Source organism: Octopus bimaculoides, chromosome 3 (assembly GCF_046866305.1).
Source record: "Octopus bimaculoides isolate indiv1 chromosome 3, ASM4686630v1, whole genome shotgun sequence".
Taxonomy (NCBI): Eukaryota; Metazoa; Mollusca; class Cephalopoda; order Octopoda; family Octopodidae; genus Octopus; species Octopus bimaculoides.
Window position 1 is genome coordinate 141165350 of NC_142930.1, and position 17781 is coordinate 141183130.

Consider the following 17781-nt stretch of genomic DNA (forward strand, 5'->3'; position numbering starts at 1 on the left):
TGTGTTTGTGTGTGTGTGTTTGTCCCCCTACCATCACTTGACAACCGATGTTTGTGTGTTTACATCCCCATAACTGATAGAATAAGTACCTGGCTTACAAAGAATAAGTCCTGGGGTCAATTTGTTTGACTAAAGGTGGTGCTCCAGCATGGCTGCAGTGAAAAGAGTGAAACAAATAAAAGAATACATACATATATATATATATATATATATATATATATATATATATCAGGTTTGAGCATAATTTCCATATACAAAATTTACTCACAAAGCATTGGTTGCTCTGTGGCAATCCCACAAGATGCTGTCAAAAGTGGTGCACAGTAGGACTGAACCAGCAACCATGTGATCGTGAAGCAACAAGTTAACCATTTAACCATACAGTCATGGCTGCACTTATATATAGTATATCTTTATAAGCTGGTGTGCTGTAGCATTTTTAGCAGTTCATTCAGTGTATTGTGGATGGAAAAGGTTTGAAATTACTGTACAAGGCCATGCTTAGTAAAGTACATTACCAAGCAACAGATCTCTCTCTGTTACTGTCTTACTTCTTTCTCTCTCTCTCTCTCTCTGTTTCTCTAATCCATTTACTCTTTTCCCTTCCATCTTTCTCACATTTTTCTGTCATTATTTCTCTCCCAGTTTACTTTCTCTATCTATCATAGATTTTTGCTATTATTTCTTTCTGCCTTTCATTCATTCTGTCTTTCAACCTTTCTGTCATTCTTGCCTTTATCTGTCATTCTCTTTTTTTCTTTCTTTTCTCCTTATTTGTTTCTTTTCTCTTTTCATGTTATTTTTGTTTCTGTTTCTTTCCATCTCTCACTTTCTCTTTCTGTTGTTCATAAATTTTCTCTCTCCCTCTCTCTCTCTCTCATACTCTCACCCATTCTACATACACACACACACCAATAATCTACCTTGCCTCCTCAGGACTTTATATTATTATTGTTTGGAAATATATTTTAACCAATAAATAAATTACAATCATAATCACAAAATTAACTGCAACCCAACCATTCATTCATACCATGTGGTTCAAATATAAAAAAAATTATCAGCCCATTATTTCACCACTTATACAAGCTTTTCTATTTAAGGTAATTTAATAAGCATCTTTAATCTAACCGTAATCATCCTCACTTCTCTCACAATTCTATACTTCAAATTTTGCACTTGCTCAATGAGAGCTGAATTCTTTTGCTTTTCTCAAAGTTAGGTTTTGTTATTAAGGCTTCAGGAAGTAAGCTTGGAAAATGATTATGAATAGAAACTTTCTCATCAAAATTATAGCAAATATTGATTGATTCCACCTCTAGAATACTCATGTGTAGATTAATGATACTTATAAACCAGTAACTCTTATAACGCATAAAGCAGAAGTGACTGAGATTTAGTCAATATAAGTAATTTTAGCTGTGAATGACAACATATTTTGCCATAAATCACTGAAAATAAAATTAATGTGGAATCTTGAATGAAGCACTGAAAAATGAAAGGATCCTGTTTAATTTAGGTTACTAATATCTTCAGCTCTCCGTATATTAGACTTTATATTAAGATAGCTGTAATGGCAATAAAGTTTTATTCCCTCAGGCTTATTGAAAATGAAAACCTACATGGTTATATGATGTTAAGATTTCAGTTTATATATTAATTAATAGGTGCATTAATACCTGCAGTGTGTACTGAGTACACTCTGCAGGTATTAATGTTGGACTTTCTATTTTTTGTTTCTAATTTGTCCATTTTTTTTGGTGTATCAGAATATGTAAAGCAGTGTAATGTAATATAATTCCAGTTGAATAAGGAACCACCTGGAATTTTAAAATATTTATTTTCAAATATTAGTTTTTGGTCAAGAGAATTATTGTATGCAAGTCTCAGTATTCAAAGACCTGATGAATGTGTAGTCTCATTCCAATAGTACTTGCATAAGATTTATTGTGACTAATCAAAGATAAATGTAGATAGTCACTTGTATGTTGGTAGTGTTTGAGGAATTTGTTTTGTGAGTGTTTATACTTTCAAGGATTAACCTATAGAGTTTGTAAAAGTAGGAAAAGTGCAGTGCCCATGGCTTTCACAGGTCCTTCTAAATTGGTGAGATTAATGCCATTAATTTTCCTTTTGAATCCTTGTAACTCAACACCTGTGTGAAAAAAATCAAAGAATGGTGGGAGATGGAATTCAAGAGGGATGAAATTCTGAGAAGAAAGGACTGGGTATATAGATTAGTGCAGGGCATGGGAGTGTTGGATACAACAAGGGTGATGAGTGGAGAAGAAATGAATTGGATGAGAATGCCTATGTAGAGATAGCATGAACTTAGCCTGCTCTGAAGAACAGGGGCTAATATAATAGTACTTAGAAAAAGGCTTAATGAGGAGGTAATGGAATCTGTCTGTGAGTTGCAGTTAAGTTTTATGTTGCTGAATTATTTTCAATTGAATAGAACAGTCATTTGAGTAGTTGACATAAAGCTTTTAGATGTTAAATTATTCTTAAAAAAAATTTCCAGCTATTTGAAATGGAACAAATTATATTCATGTTCCTTCTCCTGCTGATTCTGCCAACCCAAAGAAGCCATGTTTGGTTACTGTCGACCTTTGGCTCCTGTTGCATTTGAAGATAGGTTTTGATTTAAGACATACAAGTAATTAAATCCTTATTTCTAATTGAACATATCTGTAAGTAATTTGGCTAAACAAGATATATTACAAGTAAAGAATTCAAGATCAATTCATTACTCTTTTACTCTTTTACTTGTTTCAGTCATTTGACTGTGGCTATGCTGGAGCACCGCCTTTAGTCGAGCAAATCAACCCCAGTCTAGTACTTATTCTATCAGTCTCTTTTGCCAAACTGCTAAGTTACGGGGACGTAAACACACCAGCATCGGTTGTCAAGCGATGTTGGGGGGACAAACACAGGCACACAAACACACACACATATATATACATATACATATACATATATACGACGGGCTTCTTTCAGTGTCCGTCTACCAAGTCCACTCACAAGGCTTTGGTCGGCCCAAGGCTATAGTAGAAGACACTTGCCCAAGATGCCACGCAGTGGGACTGAACCTGGAACCATGTGGTTGGTAAGCAAGCTACTTACCACACAGCCACTCCTGCGTCTATTCTGTATTTTTATTATATTTTTATTCTCTACTTCTGCTAAAATGCAGTCTTGTATTTAAAAATGCTTTGTTACCCAATAAAAACAACAGTCACTGGTGGAGATAATTGCATCAGATACATTTTTATATAAGAAGTTCGAAAAGTGATGGTAAATTGTTTTTATCCAGTTTTACTCTTACAAATAACACCAGTACATCACTAACCAATAATCTTTGTAGACAACAGAAAACCTGGTTTCATAAACGAGACAGTAAACATTGGTTTCTCACTGTTACATGCTATCTGAAGTTAGTAGCTATTGGTTTTGTAGTTAAATGATACAGCCTTTGATTTCTGTTGAATTACAATAACCTTGAATAAGGTTTATATGCAGCTTTGTAATATGAAAGAAGTAAAGAATTAGCAGTGTCAATAGAATGTTTGACAGAATGTCTCACAGTATTTCTTCCAGGTCTCTTCACTCTGAGTTCAAATCACACTAAAGTCAACCTTGTCATTCATACTTTTGGGATTGTTAAAAGATTACCAACCTAGAGCAGTGGATTGGTTACACTGCTAGGAAGTCAGTGGGATATCTTGTGGTATCTGATCTGGTTTCTCTGTGTTCTGGTAGCAATGTCTGTGATGACACTAGTGCCAAACTGTATTAATCCAGCTCAATAGTTTTTCCTCTGGATAAAACTGATGTTACATAAAGAGAAGACTTGCATGCATTGGCAACTGATAGTCTTCTTTAAAAAAAGAGATTTTGCTTGGGCTTGCATATACATATGCAGATGCATGGTCCACATTGACCAATAGGGGCATTTACTTTTGCACGTAATATAAAAGAAAGGGAGACAAGAACTACTTATTTGGTTGCATTTCTAAGGTGCTTTGAAATGTACTTGATGTACTGTACACATCATGGGTATGCTCCCAGACAATATGAAATAAATGATATCATTATGATTATTATTATTATTAGGGTGGTGAGCATCAGAATTGTAAGCACACCGGACAAAATGCTTAGTAGTATTTTGCCCAAGGTTATATTCCGAGATCAAATTCTGCCAAGGTTGACTTTGCCTTTCATCCTTTCAAGGTCAATAAATTAACACTGAGGTCGATATAATTGACTAGACCCAACCCCCAAAATTTCAGGCTGTGTGCCTTTAGTAGAAAGGATTATTATTGTTATTGTTATTCAGGTCAACTTTGCCTTTCACAAATTTTGACTGACTCCAATCTGTAAAAAATTTCAGCTAGCTAATATTATTTGACTTATCTCCCTTGCTTGTGTTAGATGTTTAAATATGCTTTCAAGGAGATTTTGTTTAGTAATTCCATGGATAATCTTTGTTAGTCAAATTTTTCAAATAACTATATTATACCTGTGAGACCCTACAGTATGTACTATCAAAGGAAATATTTTGCTTAAAATTGACATGATATCATGACATGGAGAAAAAGTAATGAAACTAAACATAGAATGGACATGTTCCTCAATCACAATATACAGACGTTTTTTTTTTTATACATCAACTTCACTGAAACAATAAATTATTTGAAAGAACTAAGATTTACAACATAAGTTTGTGTCTAGTTATAGCTGATAATTCTTTATAGAGAGAATTGAAACCCCAGTAAGAATTGAATTCAGAACACAAAGAGTTTGAGCATGCTATAATGCAGTTTTTCTGGTGCTAAAACAATTCTGCCAGGTTACTCTCCTGTGTAATAATAAATGGTTATTTTTGTGTTTGTAGTAGTTTAAAATAACAAATTAGATACTTTACATAATTTGATTTCTGTTGAACATTTTTATTCATTGAAGTCCTCCCAGGAATAACCTTGTGTAATGAAGGAAGATATTAATTATTCGATGATGGATAGATAGTACACATAAATTGTCTTGGTACTGCATAAATTTTGTCACTAGTCATTCTGTATTATATTAATCAATATTTAAAATTGACAGGAAATAAGGTCGAACTTAATTAATCATTTGCTTGGTAAAAAGAAATTCTTTTAGTTGTTTTAGTAATTTGATTGCAGCTATTCTGGCGCACCACATTTAGTTGAAGAAATCGACCCCAGGACTTATTCTTTGTAAGCCTAGTACTTATTCTATTGGTCATGTTTGCTGAACCACTAGTTACTGAGATGTAAACACACCAACATCAGTTGTCAAGCAATGGTGAAGGGGACAAACAGAGAAACACAAACACATATATATATATATATATATATATATATATATACATATATACAGATATATATATATATATATCATCATCATCATCATCATCGTTTAACGTCTGCTTTCCATGCTAGCATGGGTTGGACGACTTGACTGAGGACTGGTGAAACCGGATGGCAACACCAGGCTCCAATCTAAATTTGGCAGAGTTTCTACAGCTGGATGCCATTCCTAACGCCGACCACTCAGAGAGTGTAGTAGGTGCTTTTACGTGTCACCTGCATGAAGGCCAGTCAGGCGATACTGGCAACGGCCACGCTCGAAATGGTGTCTTTTATCTGCCACCTGCACAAGCCAGTCCATGGGCACTGGCAACGATCTCGCTCGAAAATCCTCTGGAAGCCAGTCAGGCGGTACTGGCAACGGCCATGCTCAAAATGGTGCATCTTATGTGCCACCCGCACAGGAGCCAGTCCAGGGGCACTGGTAACGATCTTACTTGGCTTGCCGAGTCTTCTCACGCACAACACATTTCCAAAGGTCTCGGTCAGTAGTCATCGCCTCGGTGAGGCCCAATGTACGAAGATCTTGCCTCACCACCTCAGCCCAGTTCTTCCTGGGCCTACCTCTTCCACGAGTTCCCTCAACTGTTAGGGTGTGGCACTTTTTCACGCAGCTATCCTCATCCATTCTCACCACATGTCCATACCAGCGCAATCGTCTCTCTTGCACACCACAACTGATGCTTCTAATGTTCAGCTTTTCTCTGAAGATACTTACACTCTGACGGGTATTCACATTGACATTACACATCCAACGGAGCATACTGGCTTCATTCCTTGCGAGCTTACATATGTCCTCAGCAGTTACAGCCCATGTTTCACTGCCATGTAGCATGGCTGTTCGTACACATGCGTCATACAGTCTGCCTTTTTCTCTGAGTGAGAGTCCCTTTGTCGCCAGCAGAGGTAAGAGCTCTCTAAACTTTGCCCAGGCTATTCTTATTCTAGCAGCTACACTTTCAGCGCACCCACCCCCACTACTAACTTGGTCGCCCAGATAGCGGAGGCTATCGACTACCTCTAGTTTTTCACCCTGGAATGAGGTAGAAGTTGTTTCCTGTTTGTTTACAGTGTTTATTGCACCTGAACATCTGCCACAAACAAAAACTAACTTCCTAGTTAACCTGCCTTTGATGTTGCTGCACCTCTTATGTGTCCATAGCTTGCACCGGGTACATCTTATAGAGTTACTACCTACTCCTTTTATACATACTGAGCAGGATCATCTACCTGAAGGGGTTTGTGTTTTATCTACCTTCCTACTTATTAAGATTTTGGTTTTAGCTAGGTTGACTCTAAGGCCCTTCAATTCTAGACCTTGCTTCCACACCTGAAACTTCTCCTCTAGTTCTGATAGTGACTCCGCAATTAGGGCAAGGTCATCAGCATAGAGGAGCTCCCAGGGGCAACCTGTCTTGAACTCCTCTGTGTTTGCCTGGAGGACTATGATAAATAAGAAGGGGCTGAGGACAGAACCTTGGTGGACCCCTACCTCTACTCGGAATTCATTGCTGTACTCATTTCCAACCCTCACCTTACTGGCAGCATCTCTGTACATGGCTCGCACAGCTCTCACTAACCATTCTTCTATCCCAAGTTTCCTCATTGACCACCAGATAAGGGATCGGGGGACCCTGTCAAAGGCTTTCTCCATGTCAACGAAAGCCAGGTACAGAGGTTTATCCTTGGCTAGGTATTTCTCCTGCAGCTGTCTTACTAGAAATAAGGCATCAGTAGTGCTTTTACCTGGCACGAACCCAAACTGCATCTCATCTAAATTGATTCGCTCCCTAATTAGTTGGGCTATGACCCTCTCTGTAACTTTCATAACCTGATCTAACAGCTTGATGCCTCTGTAATTATTTGTATCTAAAGCGTCACCTTTACCTTTGTAGCAGTTGACTATGATGCTGCTACACCAGTCATTGGGTATGATTCCTTCGTGTATCACCTGGTTCGTAATACGGGTGACTAGGCTATAGCCAACACTTCCAGATATTTTGAGCATCTCTGCAGTGATTCCTGATGGGCCGGGAGCTTTCCCGGTCTTCATACTCTTAATTGCTTTATCTACCCTGGTACTATCAACTCGGATAGCTGGTCCCTCTATTGGGTCGACATACGGCAGGCACTCTTCCTCCCATTCATTCTCTTTATTAAGCAATCTATCGTAGTGGCATCTGCAGACCTCTTTCTTTGCATCCTCATTTAGTATATATATATATATATATATATATATATATATATATATACACACATTCCTATATATATGTATATATATATATATATATCGATATACATACATACATATATATATACAGTTATATACATACATACATGGAAACTGTGCAGAAGCCTGTTGTGTATGTGTGTGTCTAAACTTTGCCCTTGATATAGTTTGTTATATCAACACACCATCATTATTATCGTCACCATCATCATAAAATGACACCATGAATATTATTATGTTGCATAACATGGAGGGTAGAAATGTACTACACTTGATAATCTATCAGTGTAACCATTTCTTTGTATATATTTTCATGTTCTTCATCATGATGTACATTAACATGCTGTTGGTTTCTAAGGCAGCAGATTGACCAAGTCACGAGAGCATCATATAGATTGCTTTGCAGAATTTGTTGACACTCTCTGCACTTTGAGTTCAAACATCACGGAGGTTAACTTCACCTTTTATTCTTTTAGTGGGGACAGGGGTGATAAACTAAGTCCTGTACTGAGGTTGATTATTTTCTCTCTTTCTCATTTTGGAAGAAACCAATTATTGTTCAACCTGGAGATTGATGGGCTGCACCAGATTGAAAAATTTCTAGGACATGTCATATATATAACAACAGCACCCTAATAATTTTGTCAAGACTTGAAGTTGCTGTGAAATGCAAGGCAAGGATTGACATCTTAAAGATTAAAAGTAATAAAATCATTGCGAGTCAGTCGTTGGGGTTAGAGTGTATCTAAATTTGGTTCAAGTATTTTATTGTCTCTGATAATTTGAATAAATGCCTGGTTTTCATATATCGAAATTTAAAGTGTTTATTCCTCTTCAAGTAATGCACTAATTCATTCATAGATTATATCAAAGCTTGACATCAACCATTAGAGATCTTCAGCCGACGATTTTAATTATAAAGCTTCCTCCCACTCAAAGTCATGTGAGGGAATTCAGTAGACAGAAACAACAGGAAAACAGTTGTGTGTGTGTGTATATGTGGTGTATGTGTGTATATTCAAACATATATTTACACATGCAAGTATATATATATATATATATATATATATATATATATATATATATATATATTTATGTGGAGAATGGAGCAACAAATACAAGAAGAAGCAATTCTGTTGGGCTAGTTAGCTGTTGTTTTATTATGTGGAGGTTATGTAATGAGTCATTGTGGAGGAGGCGGCATATATATTTATATATATATATATATATATATATATATATATATATATTAAATATATACTTTTATAAAACAAATTTTACAAAATATATAGTATTTGTTAACAGTCTTAGCCAAAAACTCACAGTTGAGTTTTTGTATATATATATGTATACATGTCTCTTAAAGGATAGAGCTCAAAATCAATGCATTGAAGATACTTTATTGCAGCAACAATTATAATAACAGAAACAACCACAATAAGCCAAACCTATGCACATTTCAATAGGGTATCCCGGAAAAATAAACCACATCATAAGATGTCTCGTAAAATATTGTAACAAATTACAACATATTACAAATTTCTGGATACTCCATCTCATCAGGGTCGCATTATTGCCATCACCAATACTATTATTAGCAAAACACACACATCATCCAAGAGGGTGAAAGAATAATCGACGGCACGCAACCTACCATCGTTATTTTCTTACAGAATGTAAACAAACCAGTCAACCGAAATCCAGCGGCGTACACCGCCCGGTTTACAGCGTAAAAATCCCTTGTTATAGGAAGATCCGATAGGAAATCTTGATGTACATGGGGGGTGAATTTTTGGCAAGGGATTTTTACGCTGTAAACCGGGCGGTGTACGCCGCTGGATTTCGGTTGACTGGTTTGTTTACATTCTGTAAGAAAATAACGATGGTAGGTTGCGTGCCGTCGATTATTCTTTCACCCTCTTGGATGATGTGTGTGTTTTGCTAATAATAGTATTGGTGATGGCAATAATGCGACCCTGATGAGATGGAGTATCCAGAAATTTGTAATATGTTGTAATTTGTTACAATATTTTACGAGACATCTTATGATGTGGTTTATTTTTCCGGGATACCCTATTGAAATGTGCATAGGTTTGGCATATTGTGGTTGTTTCTGTTATTATAATTGTTGCTGCAATAAAGTATCTTCAATGCATTGATTTTGAGCTCTATCCTTTAAGAGACGTGTATATATATATATATATATATATATATATATATATATATATATATATATATATATATATATATATATATATATATATATATATATATATATATATATATATATATATATATATATATATATATATATATACAGACAATTGGTGATAGGTAGACATGCTCAGTATCGAAAACACAGTAGTGCTCAAATGAATTTGAACTTTACATCTGAATTCTTCATCTAGAGCAAAGTTGTGAGTTCAATTCCCGGACTGGGCTGTGTGTTGTGTTCTTGAGCAAGACACTTTATTTCACATATATGTTATATGTGTGTATTTATGTATATATATGTGTGTATATATATGTATATATATGTGTATATATATGTATATGTATATATGTATGTGTATATATATATGTATATATATATGTATATATGTCTATTTATATACATATACACACATATAATTATGTATACATGCACATATATACAAATAAATATATATGTTAACATACATACACACACACATAGTTGTGTGTATAAATATATATATATATATATATATATATATATATATATATATACATAGCGGAGAATATACAAATAATAACAACAGACGAGGACAGGTGGTGTAAATAACAAAAGTATATATTAGTATGACGCTCGGGAATACGGAAAGTCTTTGACGTTTCGAGCTACGCTCTTCAACAGAAAGAATACGGAGACAAGGAGAAAAACACGGAGAAAAAAAATTGATTAGTGTTCAGTCAACGGTCAATCATGTATGTATGTAAATGTCAAACAATGAGAATGAGTGCTCAACATTTTGTTGGTGGATAAAATTTGTTTATTTGTGTATTAAGTCTACGATTGTTTTCTTGTTAAGAAAAATATATCTTGATATCTTAACAATATTGCATGGTGATCACATGAAGGAATGGTGTTTGTTTCCATATTTGCATGTGATCAGCTTCAAAAATTGTTATAATATTAAAATATTTTTTCATAACATGATACCAATGGTAGACTTAATACACAAATATATATATATACATACATACATACATACATATATATATATATATATATATATATATATATATATATATATATAAATATTTTTATATATGACGTTGACCACTAACGTTAGTGGTCAACGTCATATATAAAAATATACTTTAATCCCCTGAGATTGCAGATATTGTTTCTGAATCTCTTTGATTCTTTAAACGTGCTAGCTTCCTGGTAATTAATCGATATTAATTAATATATGATTTTTACCCTATGTTAATATGTATATAGATAGATAGATATATACATGCATACACACATACACTGAGTTTCAAGTATATGTGTTTGTGCGTCTGTGCATATATGGATGTAAAAGTAGGATTGCTTATATATTTCATGTTTGTCACCACTAGAGAGAGGCTGTATTGACGTTAACATACCATGTTGACATTATGTTTGGCCACTCTTCAGTTTTGAAGACAAGTGGAATAAAGGTATCCTTTACTTGAAAAACAGATAAAGGTTGGTGACAGAGAGAGCATCTGGTCTTAAAATTGTGTCTTAAAATTATTCTCTGTCCAACCCCATGCTAACATGGAAAAACATTAAGTAAATGGACTAAATTATTAAAGCATACATTCCTTATGAACAGACTGTATATTAAAACAAGCTGTTAGTTGCTGAAAGATTACTTCAAAATCTGAGTACTTTTTTTTTCCAACCAAGACAATTTTCACTAATAAACTAATGTTTAGCATGAAAATATTTGGAAGGCTAGAGTAGGTCTCCTGACAGAAATTCTTTATGGAAAATGCAAACATTATATATTTAATAGAACTTAGCTCTTTCGCTAAGTGAAAAATAAATGGATTGAGTAACTATGAAGAATGAAATGTAAGGTATGATTGTAAATTTTCTAACATGACAAATATAACAGCTTGCAGGAAATTTACTGTAGTCATAGTCAGTGTTGGCACTGGGAGTGTTGGTTTCATTATCGTCACTGCCACCACCACTACCATTACCGTCATCGTCATCATCATTGTTGTTGTTGTTGTTTTATTGTTGCATCTCCCATAAGAAATTTGTTGGACCAGGTTTCTACTGCTGGATGCACTTCCTGTCACCACTCCTAATCTATTACTAAGCAAGGTTATATTTCTCATAGTTCTACGAACACAAACAAAAGCTAAAAAAGCCTCTTTTACTTGTTTCAGTCATTTGACTGCGGCCATGCTGGAGCACCGCCTTTAGTCGAACAAATCGACCCCAGGACTTATTCTTTGTAAGCCTAGTACTTATTCTCTCAGTCTCTTTTGCTGAACCACTAAGTTATGGGGACGTAAATTCACCAGCATCAGTTGTCAAGCAATGTTGGGTGGGGTGGTCAAACACACACATATATATATATACATATACATATATACAACGGGTTTCTTTCAGTTTCCGTCTACCAAAGCCCGAGGCTATAGTAGAAGACACTTGCCCAAGGTGCCACGCAGTGGGACTGAATCTGGAACCATGTGGTTGGTAAGCAAGCTACTTACCACACAGCCACAACAATTGCAAATAAACTGAAGCACTTGTATAATGGTGACATTTCATTATAAGCATGTGATATATAGCCAAGAAGGCATGAACACACACACATACACACACATACACACACATATATATATATATATACAATAGCATAGTGTGTGCCACCTGGGGTGGCCCTTCAGTTTGCTGCCCCAGGCCCCCCCCCCCACAAAAAATACACATTGCCTACAATAAATCCAAAAGTGGTGCCGCCCTTGTAAAAGTGCCACCCAAGATGGACCACCTCCTCCAACCTTCCTTTAGCTAGCTACACTAGTGTATATATATACATACAAAGAGGGAGATGAAGGGAGGATTGCCCAGGATGTGTGAGTAGGGATTTTATTAGAAAGCAAAAGGTGGGGAGAGGGAGGAGGCAGGTAGTGACTGATGAAACCCAGGTATATAGGTGGGGATGACAGGATAGCAGTGATACAGTTGCCAGGAAGGAAGGGCGAGATCAGGCTTCTAACTGTTTCCTTGTCTTGACATTGAATGTTAGTTGTAAATGAGTCTCACTGTCACACAAACAGTGTCTCCTCATTTCCAGTCTCACATGAAATCATATCTGAGTATGGAGAAATATTACTTGACTTGAAAACAAGTGAAGGTTGGTGGCTGGAAGGGTATTGGGCTGTAGAAAATCTGTGTCAATAAATTCTGTCTGACCCATGCAAGTATGGAGAAGTGAACATTAAAATGATGACGATGATGATGTTATATATACACACATTTTGTCTACTAATTTCACTCCTAAAGCTTTTGTATGCTCATGACTAAAGTTGAAAACATCTGCACAAGTTGCTACACAGTTTGACTGAACCCAGAATTACACAAATGAAGACCAAACTTCTTAACTACACATCCATGCCTGTGTCTATTATCTTTTATGGTAAATACAGCTTATACACTCTGTTAATAATAATGATTTGTAACACGGGCACAAGACCAGAAATTTATTGGGATGGAACGGTTGATTCAATTAATTGCATTCATGGTTAGTTATTAAGTCATCAACCTCAGATGGTTAGCATACAAAGCTAATACTTGACATCATTGAAATTCAGAACATAAATATGCACAAAGTCCTTCTCTCTAAAAGGTACCTCACAGTTTGCAAACGTATTCATAGAGGAGAGAAGCCATATTGCTGTATAATATGCATAGATATTAAGACAGTGAGCTGGTGGAATTGTTAGCATGCCAGGCAAAATGCTTAGTGGCATTTTATCTGTATTTATGTCCAGTGTTCAAATGCTGTCAAGGTCAACTTTGTCTTTTATCCTTTTGGGGTCAATAAAATAAGTACCAGTTATGTGCTGGGGTCAGTGTAATTAACTTAACAAAACTTGCTGGTCTTGAGCTATAAATTTGAAACCAATATATTGGGTTGTCCGGAAAGTTTGTGCCAATTTATAGTAGCTTACCTTTCGACTTATTTTAGAACATGGTTGAGTCCATAAAACAGGATTTGACTACACCTTCATTTAGAGCACATTTTAAGCTATCTTTTCGTGGAAGAAGGTTTATGTTCCAATAATCTGTGTTAATTCTGTAACCCTTTAAAATGGAAGATAAGAAAGTTCATTTTTGGCACTTGATGCTTTTCTTTTTCCGTAAAGGGAAAAATGCCTGACAAGCAACCAAAGAAATATACACAGTTTACGGTGATGTTTCTTTATCTGAAAGAACTGTAAGGAAGTGGTTTGCAAGTTCCGAGTTGGAGATTGTAGCCTTATTGATAAAGAGTGATCAGGCAGACCATCCACTACAGACGACCAAATCGAGTCATTAATTGAGAATAACCCAAATTGCACAACCCAAGAATTGGCAGAAAGCCTCAACCTATCAAAATCCGTCGTTCATGAGCACCTAGTAAAGCTTGGGTACACAAATCGCTATGATGTTTGGGTACCACATGAGCTGAGTGAGAAGAACCTTTTGGAAAATCAGTATGAAATTTCCGGACAACCCAATACATAGATATTGCAAGGCATTTTGTTCTTCACTCTGCTAAACCAGTTCTTCAACTTGAAGGTCCAGGAAACTAGTACTACGGGTCCAAGAACTATCTTGAAAATTCTAAAACTCTAAAGTAAAATTTATAATTACCCTGTTCCACATATTTATTAAGTAACATTTGTTATTCAGCTGAGAGATAAAACTGGGGAAATGAGATTGTTAATTAATAGAATTAATTTAATGAACAGACATATATTTCAAAAGCTATGTGTCTGTGAGAAAATCCATTGAAATAAAAAGGTCATTGGTAATGAAGATATTCAGAGCAAGGTTCTGTTAATTCAATTATTTGCTCCTGTAACCTTCTTTACAGTAAGAATTTCTTTATCTATGATAATAATGGTTTGGTTTCTAAAATTTTGACTTTTGTTTGTCTGTCTGTCCGTCCCATGAATATTGAATGTAAATAAAACAAAAGTATCATTGATGATTACTGATAAAATATTTATGAAAAGATCTTGATGTGATGCCTCATTTATTATCTTAATATTGTATAGCTTCCTACTTGCGACAATTATGTAAGCATAGTTTCTGAAATACTGTATGTTAGTTATCCAGTAGTTTTATATTTATATATCATCATCATCATCGTCGTTTAACGTCCGCTTTCCATGCTAGCATGGGTTGGACGATTTGACTGAAGACTGGTGAACCAGATGGCTACACCAGGCTCCAATCTGATTTGGCAGAGTTTCTACAGCTGGATGCCCTTCCTAATGCCAACCACTCTAAGAGTGTAGTAGGTGCTTTTACGTGCCAATAGACAATTGAACCTGGGCAGCTCCCCAGCTGGCCAGCTCCCCAGCTGGCCAGCTCCCGTCAAACTACCCAACCCATGCCAGCATGAAAAGTGGACGCTAAATGACAACGATGATGATGTTGATTTGTTTTCTATTATTCAGTCATTTTATCTTTTTGTATTGATAAAGTTTTGTCAAATCCACAAATTAAAATATTTATGTAAATTCTTAAGTTTTTCAGTTAGAGTCTCTGTCTGTCTGCCTGTCTGTCTCTCTCTCTCTCTCTCTCTCTCTCTCTCCCTCTCCCTCCCTCTCTCTCTCTCTCTCTCTCTCTCTCTCTCTCTCTCTCTCTCCCCCTCTCTCTCTAACATATTGTCACAAAATAGACAGGCAGCAATTTTTCAGCAACCTAGAGTAAGCAATGTAGATTCTAAAGAAATCGTGCATACAGGTGATTTCATTATAAGAAACTATGAATCTAGTTCTTAACTTGCTTTTCCACTAAAGCTATTAGGATTTTAAATTGATTTATGTTGCATGTGTTTGGTTCAGATGCTAGTTTCAGAAATAGACACATTTTCCAAATATTTACAAATCAAACAATAGCTTCCAGACTTATCTTTGCTGAAGAGCGACCATCTTAAGTTTCTTGTATTTCTTTTTCAAAACCTTACTGTAGTATTCAAGCTATACTTAGGTCATGTCTGATTTGATGGTGAGATATTTACAATATCTGCCACCTGATATAATAGATTAACCAACTCAGACATAGTGAGAGTAAGTAATGTCATATTTTATTGGATTATGCCTTAACTTCTAAATTTGTTTCTTTGTAATGAATAGACAGAAAAGGTAAGAGAGGAAAGAAAGAATAAATTAGAAGATAAAATTTCAATGATTTCCTTACAATATAGTATAATTTTCTGTGATTTCATAAGAGCAGAAATTGTTTTAAATTCTTGAGAAAATTAAAGCATTACAATTAGAGTTCCTAAAATCTGTTTTTAAGAATTACTGTAAAACCATGCCATGCAGAAAGTGCCAGTGCACTCTGTAAGGTGGTTCGTGTTAGGAAAGGGCATCCAGCCATAAAACCCATGCCAAAACAGGCAGTAAAGTTTGGTGCTGTCCTCTGGTTTGCCATCTTCTGTGAAACTGCCCAAATCATGCCAGCATGGAAAATGGATGCTAAATGATGATGATGACCTAGCTTTGAGAGGGAATGTGATCTTTAGAGTAGAAATATAATTATTTTAGATCACTTGTAATATTGGTTTTAAATTTTGCTCAACTGGTACTTATTTTATCGATCTTGAAAGGATGAGAGGCAAAGTCAATCTTGGTGGAATTTGAATGCAGAACACAAAATGGATGAAATGTCACAATGTATTTTGCCCAGCATGCTAGTGGTTCGGTTCTGCCTGCTCAACACTTCAAATCAATAGTAGTAGTGAAGAAAATTAAATTCCAAGTTCAAATCCTACCAAGGCCAACTTAGCCTTTCATTCTTTTGTGGTCAATAAAATAAAGTATGAGTCAGCTATTGGGATCAGTTTAGCCAACTAGCTGAAATTAGAAAATAGTAGTAAAGGAGTTTGTGACAGCTTAAGTTTTAAGGTTGTTTTTAAACAGCAATCTTTTGAGATTTTATTGAAGCAAAGAGAGATTTATGTCTTTAACATATTGTTCCTCTACTCAGCCACTTCAGACAAGTAAATTATTGCTTAAACAATGTGACCATTCATACTCAAAAACCAAACATATTAAGCATCTTAAAGTTGCTTTGACACCGACTAAAATATTTAAAGGTTTTTCATGTTTTAATTTTGGCAGTCATAAAGGAAAATGATTCTATACAAAAATCTGTTGGACAATTCTGTTGTGAACTTCTTAAATGACTAAAGTAATTCAGAATGTCTTTTCAAATACTCACCACTTAAGTCTGAAGTAGAAGTGTTATTTAATTTTGAACTGAGTTGAATGAGACAAGCAAAGTGGTTTGTCTTGGTTCTGAATACAGTTTTAATGGCAGACTTTGAATTCAAAAGTCCACCCCATTAATCACTCAGAATTTTCTTCAATTCAAACTTCCTGAAATTAAAATGATTTTCTGTAACACAAAAGATCTCCTTAAAACTTCTATCGTCAAGGAAAAATTTCTTATTGAATATTAACTGCTGTTAGTACACCATTTTTTAATTTATGTACAAATAGTTCAATAAGCATTAATTTTCTTTGTTCTTCAGGAGGACCCAGTATGGCTAAGCTGTTGCCAGGAGACCAAATTATTAAAATCAATGGTGAAGATGTAAAGAAGTCTCCAAGAGATTATGTCATTGACTTGGTCAGGTAATTATCATCCTCATTTTATGTTTAATGATGTTTACTTTTCCAGAGACATTCATGCACACAAGCATGTATTCTGTCTGTCTGATTGTCTGCCACAAATGATCTGATATTACAGGTACAAAAGGTATGACTGTGTGGTTATAAAACTCACTTTGCAACTATGTGATTTCAAATTCAGTCCCACTGTATGGTACCATAGGCAATTGACTTCTACTATAGCCTCAAGCTGACCAATGCCTTGTGAGTGAACCAGTTAGATGGATATTGTATAGAAATCCATCATATATATAC

The 17781-nt window shown here is 35.4% G+C and overlaps 1 protein-coding gene across 6 annotated transcripts in view; it reads left to right on the top strand.

Moving 5' to 3' along the window:
• Nucleotides 1-17781, top strand: part of LOC106876727 (uncharacterized) — a 1066253-nt gene that overhangs the window by 833103 nt on the left and 215369 nt on the right. For 4 of the 6 annotated variants that reach the window (XM_052966107.2, XM_052966109.2, XM_052966108.2 and 1 more), the window contains one exon: nt 17388-17490. In XM_052966107.2, the coding sequence (XP_052822067.1) occupies nt 17388-17490 (103 nt within the window). Of the gene's footprint in view, nt 1-9425; nt 9509-17387; nt 17491-17781 lie in introns of those variants that run through there. The other 2 variants (XM_089349748.1, XM_089349749.1) reach the window with 1 other exon arrangement.